The sequence below is a fragment of the Plectropomus leopardus genome, chromosome 20 (genome assembly GCF_008729295.1).
Source record: "Plectropomus leopardus isolate mb chromosome 20, YSFRI_Pleo_2.0, whole genome shotgun sequence".
In the NCBI taxonomy this organism is placed as follows: domain Eukaryota; kingdom Metazoa; phylum Chordata; class Actinopteri; order Perciformes; family Serranidae; genus Plectropomus; species Plectropomus leopardus.
This window is the reverse complement of record NC_056482.1, coordinates 2,566,160-2,583,061: the sequence shown is the minus strand read 5'-3', so window position 1 is coordinate 2,583,061 and position 16,902 is coordinate 2,566,160. Positions and strand designations below refer to the sequence as shown.

General features: G+C 41.8%; 1 protein-coding gene across 1 annotated transcript in view; it reads right to left on the bottom strand.

Moving 5' to 3' along the window:
* The window catches only part of crb2a (crumbs cell polarity complex component 2a), an 86,061-nt gene that overhangs the window by 32,110 nt on the left and 37,049 nt on the right, over positions 1 to 16,902 (bottom strand). The window contains exons 4-7 of the mRNA XM_042509794.1: positions 13,382 to 13,521; positions 10,754 to 10,924; positions 7,870 to 7,983; positions 401 to 1,354 (exon numbers count right to left, since the gene is read on the bottom strand). Of these exons, the coding sequence (XP_042365728.1) occupies positions 401 to 1,354; positions 7,870 to 7,983; positions 10,754 to 10,924; positions 13,382 to 13,521 (1,379 nt within the window). The remainder of the gene's footprint in view (positions 1 to 400; positions 1,355 to 7,869; positions 7,984 to 10,753; positions 10,925 to 13,381; positions 13,522 to 16,902) is intronic.

Genomic DNA, 16,902 nt, shown 5'->3' with positions numbered 1-16,902 from the left:
ACACAAGCCTTATGTGGAGCTGAAGAAAGATAACTTTGTTTACTACTCCAGCCTGCCCCTTTTGTGTTGCTGCAGAGATGCATAAATGAAGGGTCTATTCCATGTCCACCAGCTGAATGCCTGTATGATTATTATGGTCAATAAAGAGAAAAGTAAAGAATGAGTGGATAACACAAAAGGCATTAAAAAGCCCCAATAATTCTCATAATAACAGAGAAATGTGTAATTAACAAGATCCCAACATCCCTGATTGCAGCAGTTCTATTTTGCATAATACTTCTGTACTTAAATAATATTTTGAATGTGGGCTGTGCTCCATGAGGACTTTTAGTTGTGACAGAGTATGTTTACACTGAGATGAAGGCTTTTAAAAGCTGCTGCTGGTAGTAAAAGTGCTTACCTTCAGAGCAGCTTTCACTATAGAAGGGGCGGTAGCAGTTGCACTGATAGCTGGTCCACAGGTCCACACAATGTCCATGTCCATTGCAGGGGTCAGGCTTACACCATTCGGTCTTAATGCATCCCAGCTCATGTCCATGGTCCTCTGGGAGTGTTTGAGGTAGAATAGGCTTAGAGTCAATCATCAGGTCTTCTATACACCCAATGTAGCCTGCGCCACTTATAGAGTGCTCTAAAAGCTCCTCTGGTGCTCCACCTATATAAATATGAGTGAAGGCTTCAGAGGGCTGGAAAGGTGGTTCATCAGGACCACCATCTGTAACTCTGCATTCATCCCTGTCACAGCCCGGGCCTTTTACAATCAAAATCAGGCCTTCATTATCTACAAACACGTGTGCACTCCACCAATCTCCATCAGTAACCAAACCAGGATATGTTACTTCCAGTTCAGACTCCTCTGAAAATGCATTTGCATGAAGACCACTGTTCACAATTTCCAAAATGAGGTGATTGTCCACATCCCCTCTGTAGAAAAGCAGCATATTGGGTATAGTTGTCCGAAAGCGTAGCTGTACCCCAAAACCTGGGTGAACATGGTGCTCAACCTCCCTCCGAGTCCTTTCTTCTACAACAATCTGGAGGTGAATAAATCCAGGAGTGGAGAAGGAGAATGTTGTTCTCGTGGAGCACTGCTCATCATAGAAGCCATGAGGGCACAAGCATGTGTGACCGTGTTCTCCATTCTCTAGCCATGCATGACAGGTGGCTCCATTCTGGCATTCATGGTCCACACAGCCATAGAGTTCCACATCACAGTGATCACCTCCCCAAGGAAGTTCACTTAACCCCATGTCAGGACAGTGGCAGGTGTATGATGCCCTGCCGTCTTCACACCAGCCACCATTCTGACAGGGCTGGCTCTCACATTCATCAATGTTCACTTCACACAGTTCACCTGGAAGGAAACAGTATATGGGTTAGATGTGATAGTGGCAGACTGTTATAGAAGGTGTCAGAGATGTGTTGGAAAACAAGGGAAGGATAATCTTGAACTTTTTCCTGATTGTCAAACAGTCCCATGCCAATATCTCTCAGTGCTTTCTGACTTCCCTACACTGTCTGAGGCTCTTGGTTCCAAGCTCAGTGGTTCCTACTCAAGAAGTAAATCTTTAAAATAAACTTTTAAAAAGCCTAGTGAATAAAGTTTCATAAGTTTCATTAAAAAAAGGTTTAGTATTTTCCTAAAACACTGCAGTTTTTATCAAAAATTATAAAACAGAAGAAAATAGTGAATTTATTGAGGACTATTTTAAGCTATGGATCACAATATATATTTAATGCTCTTGTGAATGTACTTCTCTGTCTTTTTCTGTGCATCTTGATTACATTTCTTTTAAACATGACAGGCCCTGACACACCAAGCCGACGGTTGGCTGTCAGTCACTGTCGGACTGTCAATAAGCATCCGTGACCCTTGTCTCTGCGATGTGTCACACACAGTTAGTCGGTCCTTGTCAACCCTTGTTGACTTTCTTCCAGTTGATTCAGGATGTGTAATCAACATTGACAACAGCAGAGCCCATTGGCAAGTGAAATATCTCTGATTGGCAGTTTAGCTCAGTGCAAGAGAAGACAATTGCAGGTGAGGAATGTAAACAAAGGGCTAAATTCAATGAGGTCAAAACAAAATTGTTACATGGGTCATTTTTTTTTATTTGTTTGTTTTTAATTTGATTTTATTTTAAATTTGACCCACCAAACAGAAAAGACAAGTGAATATCAAGAAAACATGAACAGAAAACTATTGTCTGTGCAGAAAGTAAATAGTTTTGGGGCAGCAGTGTGGTATGTGGGACTGCTCGGCGACCTAGGTGATAGTAGGAGGAATCCTGCACAGTAATGCATTTGATGAGTGTAGAGAGAAAATAGTTCCTACATGAAGCTGCTTATAAGCTGGGGCATGTTGAATAATAATAATAATAATGATAATAATAATAATAATAATAATAATAAGAAGAAGAAGAAGAAGAAGAAGAAGAAGAATTTAAAAAATAATATTGTTATTAGGGAAATCCTGTATCAAACAGACACCGAAAAGTTAGTGCTTGCATTTGTTACTTCTAGGCTGGATTATTGTAACTTCCTATTATCGGGTTGCCCCAACAAGTCTCTAAATGCTCTCCAACTGGTCCATAATGCTGCTGCATATGTAATAACAGGAACCAAGAAAAGAGATCATATTTCTCTTGTTTTAGCTTCTTTGCACTGGCTCCCTCTAAAATCCAGAATTGAATTTAAAATCCTTCTCCTACTTACAAAGTTTAAATATTCACAGCTCATAGTTCCCTATCAACCCTCAAGAGCAGTGCACTCTGAAAACTCACAGTTAATACAGTGGCGAATGCAGATGTAGCAGCCAGTGGCTCCTAAAAGTCTTGCTACTTTTGCTATATTTTGCTATATTTTTTCAACTCCATGGCCCCCTCTGCTGAAACACGACTTTCCTAGGATAGAGAAACACTCATGAACATTGTGAAAACTTGTATGGGGCTTGGACTGAGTTCAGCAAATGTGAGAGGATCTGCACAAATGTCATATGCCATGCTGCCAGTCAAAGCAGAGGGGAGAAATGAAACTGAAAGCGCCAGACGAAGAGAGCTGTTAGAAGGGTGAGGCTGACCTGCCTTGGACCGAAAGCTGTTCCTCTGCCAAGCCTTCTCCTGGCTAATGTCCATTCACAGGAGAATAAAATGGATGGGAGGCAATTGAGGCTCACTCAGCAATGGGAGATCAGAGAATGCTCTGTGCAAATCTTCACAGAGACATGGTTAACCCCTGACATCCCGGATCAAGCTGTTGCACTGGGTGGACAGACTTTATTCAGAGCAGACAGGTCACAAGACTTCGGTAAGAGGAGAGGAGGAGGGCTTTGTGTTTATATAAATTATGCTTGGTGCTGAAACGCAGTTAAAGTGGATGGACTGTGCTCACCCAGAGAATTCCCCAGCATTTATATTGTTGCTGTATACATACTCCCAGATGCAAATTCAAAAAATGCATTGCAGGAATTGTGTGATGCCATCAGCAGCAACATCATCAAGCAACTGGAGGGAATCTTCATAGTAGCTGGTGATTTTAATCAAACAGACCTCAAATCTGTCTTACCTAAATTCTACCAGCATGTTGAGATCCCCACCAGAGGAAGAAATATCCTGGACCACATGTATACAAATATTCCTGAAAGCTACAAAGCCCTCCCATGCCCTCACTTTGGGCCCATCAGATCATATTTCTCTGCTCCTTCTGCCAAGATATTGTCAGCTGATAAAAAGGCTCAAACCAACAGTTAAAACTGTTAAAGTGTGGACAGATGAAGCCACAGCAGTGATACAGGACTGTTTTGATAACAGGCTGGCAAATGTTCAAAGATGCTGCCACTCAAGATAACAAGATCAATTTGATCAATCTGATGACGTGGTGATCACAAAGACGGTGAGATCATTCCCCAACCATTCCCCAATCCAAAGCCTGGATGAATGGACAGGTGAAGGCTCTTCTTAGAGCTAAAAAAGCTGCCTTTCAGTCAGGCATCAAAGAGGCGTACATCATTGCCAGCGCATGACTAAGAGCTGGCAATGGCTAAGAGGAGGCAGCAGCAGAGAGTGGAGAGAGACCTCAGCAGCAACAGCACTAAAGATATCTTGTAGGTGATTCAAATTGTCACAGGCTACAGAAGCAGGAGTGCCCCCATTATATGTGACGCCATGCTGCCGGATGAGCTGAACACATTTTAAGCTCGCTTTTACATCCTTAATAAGGACTTAGCTGTAAAGTCGGCTCCGCCTCCAGAGGACCGACCACTCTCAGTGACCACAGGAGGTGTGAGAAAACAAGGCCACAGGCCTAGACAGCATCCCAGGACGAGTACTAAAAACTTGTGCTGATCAGCTTGTTAATGTTAGAACTGACATTTTTAACATCTCACTCTCACAAGAGACTGTTCCCTCCTGTCTCAAGACAGCCATCAATTGTTCCTGTACCTAAAACGTCTGCTGTGTCTAGTCTTAATGACTACCGCCCTGTGGCTCTTACCCCCATCCTGATAAAGTGCTATTAGAAATTGGTTCTCCAGCACATCCAAGACAACATCCCTGCCAGCCTGGACCCTCACCAGTATGCTTTCAGAATCAACAGATCCACAGAGGACGCCGTATCTATTGCTCTTCACTCAGTCTTCACTCACCTGGAGAATAAGAACTACATCAATGCTTTTTGTTGCCTTCAGCTCAGCATTGAACACAATGTCACCCATGAAGCTGATTGGAAAAATGAACACTCTGGGCTTCAGTTCAGCACTCTGCAACTGGTTACTGGACTTCCTTACTTGCAGAGCCCAGAGAGTTAGGATTGGTGGTTTCACCCCCAGGGCTATGTGCCAAGCCCCCTCCTGCTCACACTCTACAACCATGACTGCACTCCGAGACATCACGAGAACTCGATGTTTGCATACGTGTGAAGTATGCAAACAACACTGCCATCATCGGCCGTATTACAAACAACGTTAATACCGGGAGGAAATCGACGATCTTGCTGGGTGGTGCACGGAAAACAATCTACCGCTCAACGTCAGTAAAATCAAGGAGCTGATTTTCAATTTTAGAAAGAAGGAAGCAAAGACAGACACCTCTGTCTACATCAGTGGAGCTGAGGTGGAGTGGGTGAATATCAAAGATGTTTGATTTTTCAGAGCGAACTCTGGACGCTGTCACCTAGTGTACACTGGTCATCAACCCAACAAGGGAATGCATACCGTCAATAGCCAATGAATGTTCTGTCATTACCCCTGCTTGGATCCAGTGTGTAACGTTACCAAAGGTACTTCATTCATGCTGCATCATGTGATGTCAGGATAATCGGAATAATGACTTTCCTACTTGGAAAATTAACATGAATGGCTTCTCATGTCAGAAAAACAAATCAGAGGTAATTTCATAACGCAAGTTGCAAACATGACATCAAAAATGCATAAACATGGTGGGCATAAGTCAATAGGTCAATAGTGAGAAGCGTTTTTGGTAACATTTTCTACGAAGCCCATGTCTATATTTCATTATAACGCATTATGAACACTCTTATTGTGCATTATAATGCCTCTTTAGGGCTGTATAATCATAGTTATAAGCACTCTGTTATTTATAATGCTTTATAAAAATTATCATAACTCATTATGATGCCAATTTCTATGATGAATTATGAACATACTTATAATGTTTTATAGTGTGCATATAATTATAAGTCACTATAAGTAGTCTTTTTTTGCCTTAAGTAAAGTGATAAAGAATAAGATTGAGTCAATGCAACAACAGCACATAATATGTTGGTAATTGTATTGTTTTGAACAGGAACTAACATACACTACAAACTTTGTGATGATGAACATTCGATTGTTTTATTGTTTCAATTTGGAGATAATCCAGATATGAGTATGAAGATGGAAGATTGTCTCCTGAATTATTCAACTATGATGCAGACATAACTCCTGCTCAGTTCAACAAGGGAGATAGAGAGACACATCAAGAGATCAGAATGAATGAAAAGAGCGAATGGGGGTAATGTCAATTAAGCAGTTATTAGAGAACCAAAACAAAAAGTTTTCTGGTTGTGTCACAACCATAAAATTTTAAAGCACAAAAACAATCCTGCATGAAGATGCGTCACTGCTAGATTTAGAGTTGTGAGCTGGGGTTTAAAGTCACCACCCAGAAACCCTGCACCATTTCACATTGGAAAGAGTTTTCATAATAAAACTTTTGATTTTTTTGATTTGGAGACATAAAAAACACTACTTTTAAGCTACAGAATGATGACTGTTGTTATAAAGTATTCTGAATATTTATAAATGCTTATAACTATATGCACACTGTAAAACATTATATATATTTTTCACAATTCATTGTGGACATTGGCATCATAATGAGTAATGATTCTTTTTTTTTTTATAAAGCATTATAAATAACCATGGGTGCTTATAAGTACTATAGCACTATAGATGCATTATAATGTATTTAAAGTATATTATAATATATTATAGACATAGAAAGTGTTACCTTTTTTATTAATTCACGTATGAAATATACATTTTGATTATATGTGAAGTGTAATATGGTATTAATGTTAACTACTGTCCATGTAGAGTTACCTGAATTAGTTGGAAACATTAATTTTAGCATAAACCTTGATAACAAGTCAGGTAAGGCTATTTTTAAGCTATGGGAACACAATATCAGTCTCTTGTTTAAACGCTCTTAAAGTGCAACCCATTTCCTTTGTAACTTCCATGTTGTTCCCACTTTACGACCTCAACGCACATGAATATTTCAGAGAAACGATTTCCCAACTCAGAAACTCCAACCCTTCTACATCACATCAACACAGCATTACTCACCTCAAGCTCCCTCTACAGTATGTAGAGCCCACATTCCCCATGTCTACACCACCATGATGACACCCAATGCGATTTTTCTTTCTCAACACAGATGGTGGCATATAAAACCGCTACTGCCTGCATTGTATCCATGTTTGATTGTTTCTCTTTGTTTTCTTTTTGAAAGTTGTGTGTTTATGTGGCACCAGGTCTAAACACCATGGAGGTAATTATGACACAAGGCAGAATATTTTAGTTGTGGTTTTTTTTTTCGAATGTGTGGTAAATGATTTGTGCTTTAAATATTGATCTAATCTGTTTGCATGTTGCTGTGACTTAATTATAAATTGTATTTTATATGTATATTTATTTTCCTTTAATTACCTTTATTTTGCCTTACCAGTGTAGGATGGATTTGGATTGCTTTTATGGAACTGCATAGTTGTGTGTCCCAGTTCTGCTGCAGTGTGCACCATGATTGGCAGTTGACCTACTTTTAATTTAGAGACTGACAATAGAAAAATGTTGATCCCCAGCCGGGGCGGGACGCCCAGGAAACCAATCATCATCTGGGATGTGGCATCTCAGGTGAATGGAGGAGCTTTTAATCAGGTGAGAGGCCACGCAGGTAGGTAGAGAAAGAAACTGCTGCTGCTGCTGGCTTGCTGCTACTGTTGCTACCTTTTTCTTAAACAATATATTTATGGAGTTTCTAGGCCCGCCAAACCCAGGTGGCGTTGTTAGGCAACAATTATAAAATAGAAATCTTTAGTAGTTTCAAAAATATTTTATATTAAAATTATCTTCAAGCTGGAAAAACCAGGTTGGTTGGTAAACAACAACACAGTATGTCACACCTTCCCCCAGTGGGTTAACAAGCAGAGAAAAACTTCAGCCCACTGCAGGAGCAACCCTTGGATGCTCAGGGTTGCCAAGGTGGGCAAAGCCAGATCAAAACTAACTACAGAACTTAAAAACTAAAAACTTTTATAAATTGAAAATACAATAGGTAGTTGTGTCCATTTATTACAAGGTCCAAGACTCACCTAGAAATCCAACGGAGCATATACAGATATAGCCATTGATCTTATCCTCACAAGTGCCTCCATTCTGACAGGGTTCAGACTCGCACTCATTTATGTTGACAGAGCAGTTCTCTCCTGTAATGTGAAAGAAATGAAATGATTTGCCACCGATCATCACTGCAAGGAGTTCATTATCAGAATCAGAGTGAGAATCAGAATCAGAATCGGGTTTTATTGCCAAGTACATTTACTCATACAAAGAATTTGTCATGGTGTTTTTGATGGAAAACAATTAGCGTGGGGAAGAACAAAAAAAATATGATAACTTTAAATATTTTAAGATATGAAATAAAAAAAAATATATATAGAACCAATACTATTTATTATTTATAAGGGCCTGTGCACGATGTGAGAACCTCTTGGAATGCAAGAAATTATTATTATTTCTCTACCAAATGAATCGCTTTTTTGTAGGTTGCAACATGCCCAAAAACTCAGGAAACTTGGTACACGTCTGGCCGAAAAATGTCTTATTTTGGAGGTTTTGATAATGGGCTTGGTAAAATGGCTCCCTAAAATGCAGCCCCAATGGCCAGTTTCACCTACAATTATGAAATTCGGTACACTCATGTATCATGCCCAGATGCACAAAAAAGCCCCCAAGACCTAACACAAAGTCAGCCATTTTTACTTTTGCAAACTGGTCCTACAGGATTAATCCAAATGACCTCAAATTTGGTGTGTCCAAACTTAACCCCTTAGTGATGAAAAGTTAGCAAAGGTTGGTGCATAATTATTATTATTATTATTATATATATATATATATATATATATATATATATATAACTGAAACTGTTGAGTCACAGAGGGTGATGGGGACAGGGGCAGCAGCGATCTTTCTGAAATCCACAACCATCTCCACTGTCTTCAGAGAATTAAGCTCTAAGTTGTTCTCACCATACCAGGTCACCAGATGGTCCCAATCCCATCTGTAGGCGGACTCATTCCCACCAGAGATGAGTCCAATGAAGGTTGTGTCATCTGCAAGCTTGAGGAGCTTGATGGACTGGTGACCTGAGATGCAGCTGTTTTTTGGGGGGACAGGGATGATGGTGGAGGCCTTGAGGCAGTTTGGCACATGGCATGCAGCTGGGTGGAGGGGGAGACAGAGTCCGGTCAGGCTGCTTTGCTGAGGTTCTGTCCCCTGACGAACATATTAGCTGTTGACATGGTGTCTGTGGAGGTTCCACCATGAGGGGGTGAGCTAGACCTGGACTCAGTTTAAAAAAAGCAGAAGGTTTGTTTGGCAGCCGATGCAACACCCACTGCCCACTACGGTTCTCCATGACACCACAAGATGTTCGGTAGTTCGGTGGTGACTGCAGTGGGGCCTTTTTGAAACCAAAATCCCTCCTTTGTTCCCAAGTACATAAGGACTTTGTTCAGGTCGAGTTGGATTGTTTCTTGTCCTCTACCCAGTGAGGGGAACAGGGAAGCAAAATTGCATCTGTTCTTTCCAGTTTGTGCATTGGCATGGTATGCTGAATGCACTGCCCCCATCAGTCACATTGAACAGCTGAATGTGTGTATTAGTGATGGTATGGCTGTTAAAGCCTTATCCAAGTTACTACTTGCAAGATGGCTTTGTGAGTGCTTCTCCCAAGCCTACAGGAAGGCTGGCAGGGACCCTCCCACTGTTGTCCACACACATGTGGTGTGGCAGTGTCGGTGGTCTTGCTCAGCAGGGTGAGTGCTGTGTTCTATTCTCTGCCCATTCATATGGACAGGTTGTTCTCCCTTTCAGGCTCTGTTCTTGCTGCAATGAATGTGGTGTGCAGGGTGGTTTCTTTCAACCCCTGCAAAGTTAGGCTAAAGCTCCACCTAGTTTGGCTGCTTACCACCTCAGTTGGCTGGGCCTCCACCTTCTCTGAAGAAGTCGGCAGGACATGATGACTAAACCTTCGCCGGTCAGGATCAGTGTTGCTGTGTTGATGATATGTTCTGAAAGAGTGCTCATCCATTGGTGGAGTTTGTGTGAGACAGAACAATGGTTATGTCATTGTAGTCCTAGTTTTAGTGGCACAGGCAGAGCCCTCTACCTGGAGGCCTGGTCACTCCTACATCACTCACTGAAGAGGCCGTAGGATGTCTCCCTATATACTATGGGGTCTGCACATAATCGGGTGGGCACGTAGTTATTGGCTGACTAAGTTTATGTTTTTCTCAGTGTGCAAATTTGGGCTCATTATTATTAATAATAATAATACATTTTATTTATCAGCACCTTTCTCAACACTCAAGGACACTTGAGTATAATAAAACAACAGATAAAAGCTAAACACAGTATAAAACAGAACAATGCAATTACAGACAGTATGCAATCTTGAACAGGTGAGTTTTTTTGAGTTTTTCATTGACCAGAGTTCAAGGGTAAACCAGGGTGCAGTCTGAGAAAAAGCAACATACAGAGTTTTCACTTGAGCAAGAGAGTTGACAATGTTGTTTAAACCATTATTATATTGAGCAACCAGATCATCAGATCAGATTATTAGAGAAGTAATACCCAAAAAGCCCAGTAGAGGGCTCTGAATGTACTGATAGAACTTGGATTACAATATTGTAACCATCATTACTAACTCTGCCTCTTCCCTGGAGTCTTCATGTTCCCTTGTCTAGTCGGTTGCCACGGATTGATGATTGTGGATTGAGGGCTACAGTTGCACTGCTGCCGTGTTCCTGCCAAATTTTTCCTCTGTTTTTCCCTAGGTTTTTCATTATTTGCCAAGGGACTGATGACAGAGGGATGTTGTATGTTGTTAAGCCCTCTGAGGCACAGTGTGATTTGTGATATTTGGCTATGTAAATACAAATTTAATTGAAATTATTAAATTTGAGTTTTACTGACCTGCAAACCCTGGCTTACACTGGCAGATATATCCAGCTGCATCTGCAAAGCTGAGCTCCCAGTCAAGCACCCAGTGAGATGGATCTGAACGCTCGAAACACTCCCCACTGTTCTCACAGGGCTGCTCGGCACACTCATCTATATCAGTCTCACAGTTTGGTCCTTCATAACCTGGAGAAAACAAAAAAGGAAATGTCATTTTACTTGTTTTATTCACAGTGACTACAAGACCAAATAAAGTGTTACATGTAGGTCTTTTTAGATCACTCACATGCGCTATCATTCACAAATTTTCTAAATTGAGGCACATTGCCAATACCAATATACTGCACTTCCTGCCCCTCTCTGCAAAAATGTTTGGGAATACTGAAAGCTGAAATTAATTCTTATTTTTTAAAAATGCAAAAATGTTAACAAGTTGCCTGCAAGATCTGAAAAACTAGAAAAAATGGAAGATGAAATGCATTACCCAAAGAAGGTAAGAGATGAAATGCATTGCTAGAAAAGCTGAAAGATTTAGCTTTGTCAGAGATGGAACCTGAAATCAACTAAAAAGGCTGGAAAAAAAGAAATGTTTCATACAAAAAACAAACAAATAAAAAAAAAACACAAAAATGAGAAAGACAAGAATAAATACATAATCGTTCTTAAGGAACATCATTTTTTAACATATTAATCGTTTGTGTATCTGAAAGTATGTCGATAGTCAATAAAAAAAGTCAAGTCACTGAGTGTAATTACTTAGTGACTTGTTTAAAATTTAAATGATTCCTTAGCTGCTGTGAGAGTCCAAGAACAGAGTGATGTTGTACTCTGATTTTGATATTGGGTTTAATGAAAAAAAATGAAAAATAAAAAATTTCAAAAACAATAATAAATAATGTGACTAAATATACATTAAATCACCTCTTGCAGTCTCATAAAATACACTAAACTATCAATTTGAAACTCCGATTAATATTTAAATTAATAACAGCAACCAAAATGACCATATTTATAGTAAAGGTTTAAAGGAATTTGGAGCTCTTGCTGCATTAGTTGGTGACTCATTCACTCTTGTGCAATATTTAGTGTGATTCCAACTACACCTTTACACAAACACAAAGTATCCTTACTACTAATATATACAAATAAATATACAAGTGTAGGTGTGTAAATATGTGTGTGTGTGTGTGTGTGTGTGTGTGTGTGTGTGAACACACCAAGACACAAAGGTAAATTGGCAAACAACATATGCTACAACTACATGCCAGATCCAAGATGGTCATAGAGCAGGGAAGGCCTTAGCTTACCACATGGCTGGTCACACAAGGCTCGAATTTTAAGTACCTTCTCTGTGTGCTTATGTTAAGAGCCAAATTTTGAGTAAATGTGTACGTGACCTAAGATGACTTGGTTAGTAAAAAAGACGTTTATCTGCATGCAAGACTCTGTCTATGAAAAGCATTAGCAAACTCAACTTACAATAACTGATAACCTAATTAGAAACCAATCGCATCAATTACTCATTCAGTGGCATTACATCAACACATGATTTACATGAAATGACAAAATCATAGCAAACAGTCTAGCCTAGCCTGTACTTATGTTGTAATTCTATGCCCAGTTGTAACTTGCCAAGCTGGGAATGGATGTAAGAGTTCTTGCGCTGTAGGTGGTTTCGGTTCAGTCCTTGCTGTGCTGTTCCAAGGATACAGGAGGAGGCTGGCCGGTCCTGGTGTCCTTACAGAGATAGCAGTTCAGTGCTAACTTACTTCTGTTCTCCTTGTGATTTGAGATGTTTGTTTGCAGGCTCTCTAACTTCTCTAAGATCTCTTCGGGTTTGGAGCATTGTGCTAAGGCAAAGCTGCAGCTCCTGCTGCGACTTAAGTGTGTGTGTGTGTGTGTGTGTGTGTATTTCGGTGGAAGGGGTAGCAGGTCCTCGGGGACCCACAATCTTCCTCTGCAGAGGCTTAGGAGCATGAGTCACAAGATCAGCAGAAGCTTCTCTTCTTGGCTTGATGATGTCCTTGGTGGCCACAGTAGTGAACCAATCATGTTTGAAGATGGGTCCATTGGAAGGGACTCACACTACAGTGCAAAAGGAAAGGCACCCAGGGGGTTGAGGGCACATGGCTGTCCTTTTGTTCCAGAAAACAGAGAACATGCAGTCTCAGCCACAATTTCCAATGGAGCTGAACTTAGAGATGTCTTCACATGTCCAGTTAAAGTGGCACAAATGAACAAATCATCTATGCAGTCCCATGCATGGTGATAAACAGCTGCGAGCATGGCTCTAGAATCATAAATCTTGTTGATCTGTACTGACAACATATTACCGTAAACAACCAGCAAAAGTATTGCTTTTTTCATGTCAGTAATGCAGAGATTATACCGTTTAAATTAACTTAGAAAAATACCAGTTTCTTAACACTTCAGTAAATGAATGCAGTTCCACATGTGATCCTTGATTATAACAGAACATGATTTCAAATTCAAACAAATGGCTTTAGAAATAAATTAAAATATTGTGTACACTTGATATATGTATGTGCTCTGAGCTCAGATTCACATGGACAATTAGCCTATTTCACAAACCTTGCACATTGCTTTGTTAGAACAGGAATGTTTGATGTAGTATTTCAGTACCTGGCCAGCAAAAGCAAGTGTAACCTTTGATTCCCTCTAAACACGAGGCACCGTGGTGACAGGGATCAGAGGCACACTCAGGGATGTCCACCTCACAGTAGTCACCCCAGAATCCTGTATCACTACAGTCACATTCATAGCTGCAAGAGACAAAAACAAATACAGACAATGAGCAATAATTGGACAAAAAGCCTGCATGGAGATTTCTCAAAGCACTAGTGGGACTGCTGTTTCTTCTGTTCCACTGCTATGTAGTGGAAACGTCCCAATATCACACAGATGTACAAAACTTTCAAAATCTGCTGCGTTTGAGGGCAAAATCAAACTCTAGTAAGTACTTATTCCAAGTTTTATGTTGATGCTCTACATTTAAGGCAATCATGGCCTTCAAGTTTAGGTCTACTCTTTTGATAAGATTTTCCCATGAATGTTAAATTGTAGTTTTCCTTTGTGTCAAGTTTCATTTTTTTTTTTTTTTTTGAGGTTTCTGGTGACATAGAAAAGAAGAGCTGTGAACTGATTTAGCCATTGCCCAACACAGAGGTGACCACTGTACCCAGCTTGCATTGTGATCTACAAAGGTGAGTAGGTCAATGTTGCCAGCTGAAAGCCTCCTTAATGGTCCCATAATATCTTTGCCCACAATTTTCCATGGGTGGCTGACTTTGGTCTGTTGTAATCCACTGAGGGGTCTTCAGTTCTAGTGTTTTGTTATTGTTTTTTAATTTGGCAGGTCAACAGTATAAGACCTTTTCTTTTTTTTTAAGATTATTTTTTTGCATTTTTGCCTTTATTAGATAGGACAGATCAACAGTGTGAAGGGGGGAGAGAGAGGGGAGGACATGCAGCAAAGGGCCGTGAGCGAGGCTTGAACCTGTGGCCGCTGAGGCAAGGACAGTGCCATTATTCATGGGGCGCCTGCTTTATCCACTAAGCCACCAGATGCCCCAGACCTTTCCTTTTTTAAAACCTCCAAATTAATTTTGGGCCAGTATGCTAATGTTTGCTATCTTTTATATGTTTTGTTTCTTCCTAGGTGACCTGCTAATGGGTGGTCATGGAAAAGATTTGGCTGCTGTTAGCTGCTGCATAGTGAGGTGTGCAGACTTATTAAAGGATTTTATAAGAAAGCCGTATAACCCTGTACACTATGCAATAATAATACATGGAGATGAGACTGTGTGTAACCATCGAACCTTTAGTGGCGCGCATAGCAACGACAACAGACATGAGCAATCGAGCCCTGATCACAAGATCACAAAAGACCTAGTATACAGAGCAATGAGTGCTCGATCAAAGTATATCATAACCTGTCTACTAAAGATTGGCATGTTCACTGTACAAATAGACACATTGGCCTCATGTGTCATAAAATACCCACAGTTATCAATTCATATTAAATTAAGCTGATTGCAGTAAAATGCAATCAAATATTTGTCAAAGGGAAATTACGAATGGGTAGTTTGTGTGAGAGAGAGATTGTTCAATTATTGTTCAATCGTTCAAAATGTTTGTTTTTTTTTAATGAACTGATGTCACTAGGCTATATGGACGGAATTTACATCCCATTTTGACAAAAAAAAAAACAATAGCTAATGTAAATAAGATAACGTTGATTGAATCGTCATACTATATGTTGCTACACTGGCATAAACACCCAAGTTACGTTCTATGCAAACAGAATAGGCAAAATCAAAATGTAAAATCAATATCTATACTTGAGGAATAATGGTTTTCATGTTACATGTTGACTAATTAAGTAAAGATTAATCAAAGACAGCATCACTTCCACTCATAGGCGGTGCCAGGGGAGGGCTGGGGGGTGCTGAAGCTACTCCTGCGATAGCCAAAACACCCCCATAGCACCCCCAAGAATTTTCTTTTTTTAGAATGTTTTTTTCTATACATTATATACCCTGAGCTACCACCTTATCACGGTGGAGTGGTTTGAGTATCCCAGTGATCCTAGGAGCTCAGCTGTCAGGGGCTTTATGCCCCTGGTAGGGTTACCCATGGCAAACAGGTCCTAGGGGAGGGACCAGACAAAGTGTAGCTCACCGGACCCCTTATGAGGAAAATAAGGGGGGGTGGGGCTCAATGGTGAGCACCTGGTGGCTGGGCCTTTACCCAAGGGGCCCGGCCTGTCACAGCTGGAAGAGGCGAGGTGGGACCTCCTTACCGTGGGTGCACCACCCGTAGTAGGGGCCAAAGGGGTCGGGTACCGTGTGAATTGGGTGGCAGCCGAAGGCAGGGACCTTGGCAGTCCGATCCTTGGCTGCAGAAGCTAGCTCTGGGGACATGGAATGTCACTGCTCTGGTGGGGAAGGAGCCTGAGCTGGTGCACGAGGTTGAGAAGTTCCGACTAGATGTAGTCGGCCTCACCTTGACACATAGCATGGGCTCCGGAACCAATCTTCTTGAGAGGGGTTGGACTCTCTTCCACTCTGGAGTTGCCACTGGTGAGAGGGGCAGGGGTGGCAGCACTTAATGCCCCCTGGCTCGGTGCCTGTATGTAGGAGTTTACCCTGGTGAACGAGAGGGTAGCCTCCCTCTGCCTTGGGGGATGGAGGGATGTATCCTGACTGTTGATTGTGCCTATGGTCCAGACAGCAGTTCAGAGTATCCACCCTCTTTTGGAGTCCTTAGAGGGGGTGCTGGAGAGTGCTCCTTCTGGGGACTCCCTCGTTCTGCTGTGGGACTTGGAGACCTGGAGGGGCATGATGGGGGAGGAAAGCCCCCCCCCCGACGATCTGAACCCGAGTGGTGTTTTGTTATTGGACTTCTGTGCTGCCATGTTCAAGCAAAAGGGTGTCCATATGCGCACTTGGCATCAGGACACCCGAGGCCACAGTTAAATGATCGACTTTGTAGTCATATCATCAGACTTGTGACCGCATGTTTTGGACACTCAGGTGAAGAGAGGCGTGGAGCTGTCAACCGATCACCACCTGGTGGTGAGTTGGCCCTGATGGTGGGGGAGGACTACTTCGAAGACCTCCTCAATCCCACCGACACGCCTTTCGGTGAGGAAGCAGGGCCTGGGGACTTGGGGGTGGGCTCTTCCATCTCTGGGGCTGAGGTTGCCAAGGTGGTCAAAAAACTCTTCGGTGGCAGGGCACCGGGGGTGGATGAGGTCCGCCCAGAGTTCCTTAGGGCCCTGGATGTAGTGGGGCTGTCGTGGTTGACACGACTCTGCAACACTGTGTGGACATTCGGGGGCAGTGTCGCTGGACTGGCAGAACGGGGAGGTGGCCCCTCTTTTTAAGAAGGGGGACCGGAGGGTGTGTTCCAACTACAGGGGGATCACACTCCTCAGCCTCCCTGGTAAGGTCTTTTCAGGGTACTAGAGAGGAGGGTTCGCCGGGCAGTCAAACTCCAGATTCAGGAGGAGCAATGCAGTTTTCGCCCCTGGTCGTGGAACTGTGGACAAGCTCTGGACCCTTGGCATGGTCCTTGAGGGTGCATGGGAGTTTGCATAACCAGTCAAAATGTGGTTTGTGGACTTGGAGAAGGCATTCAAC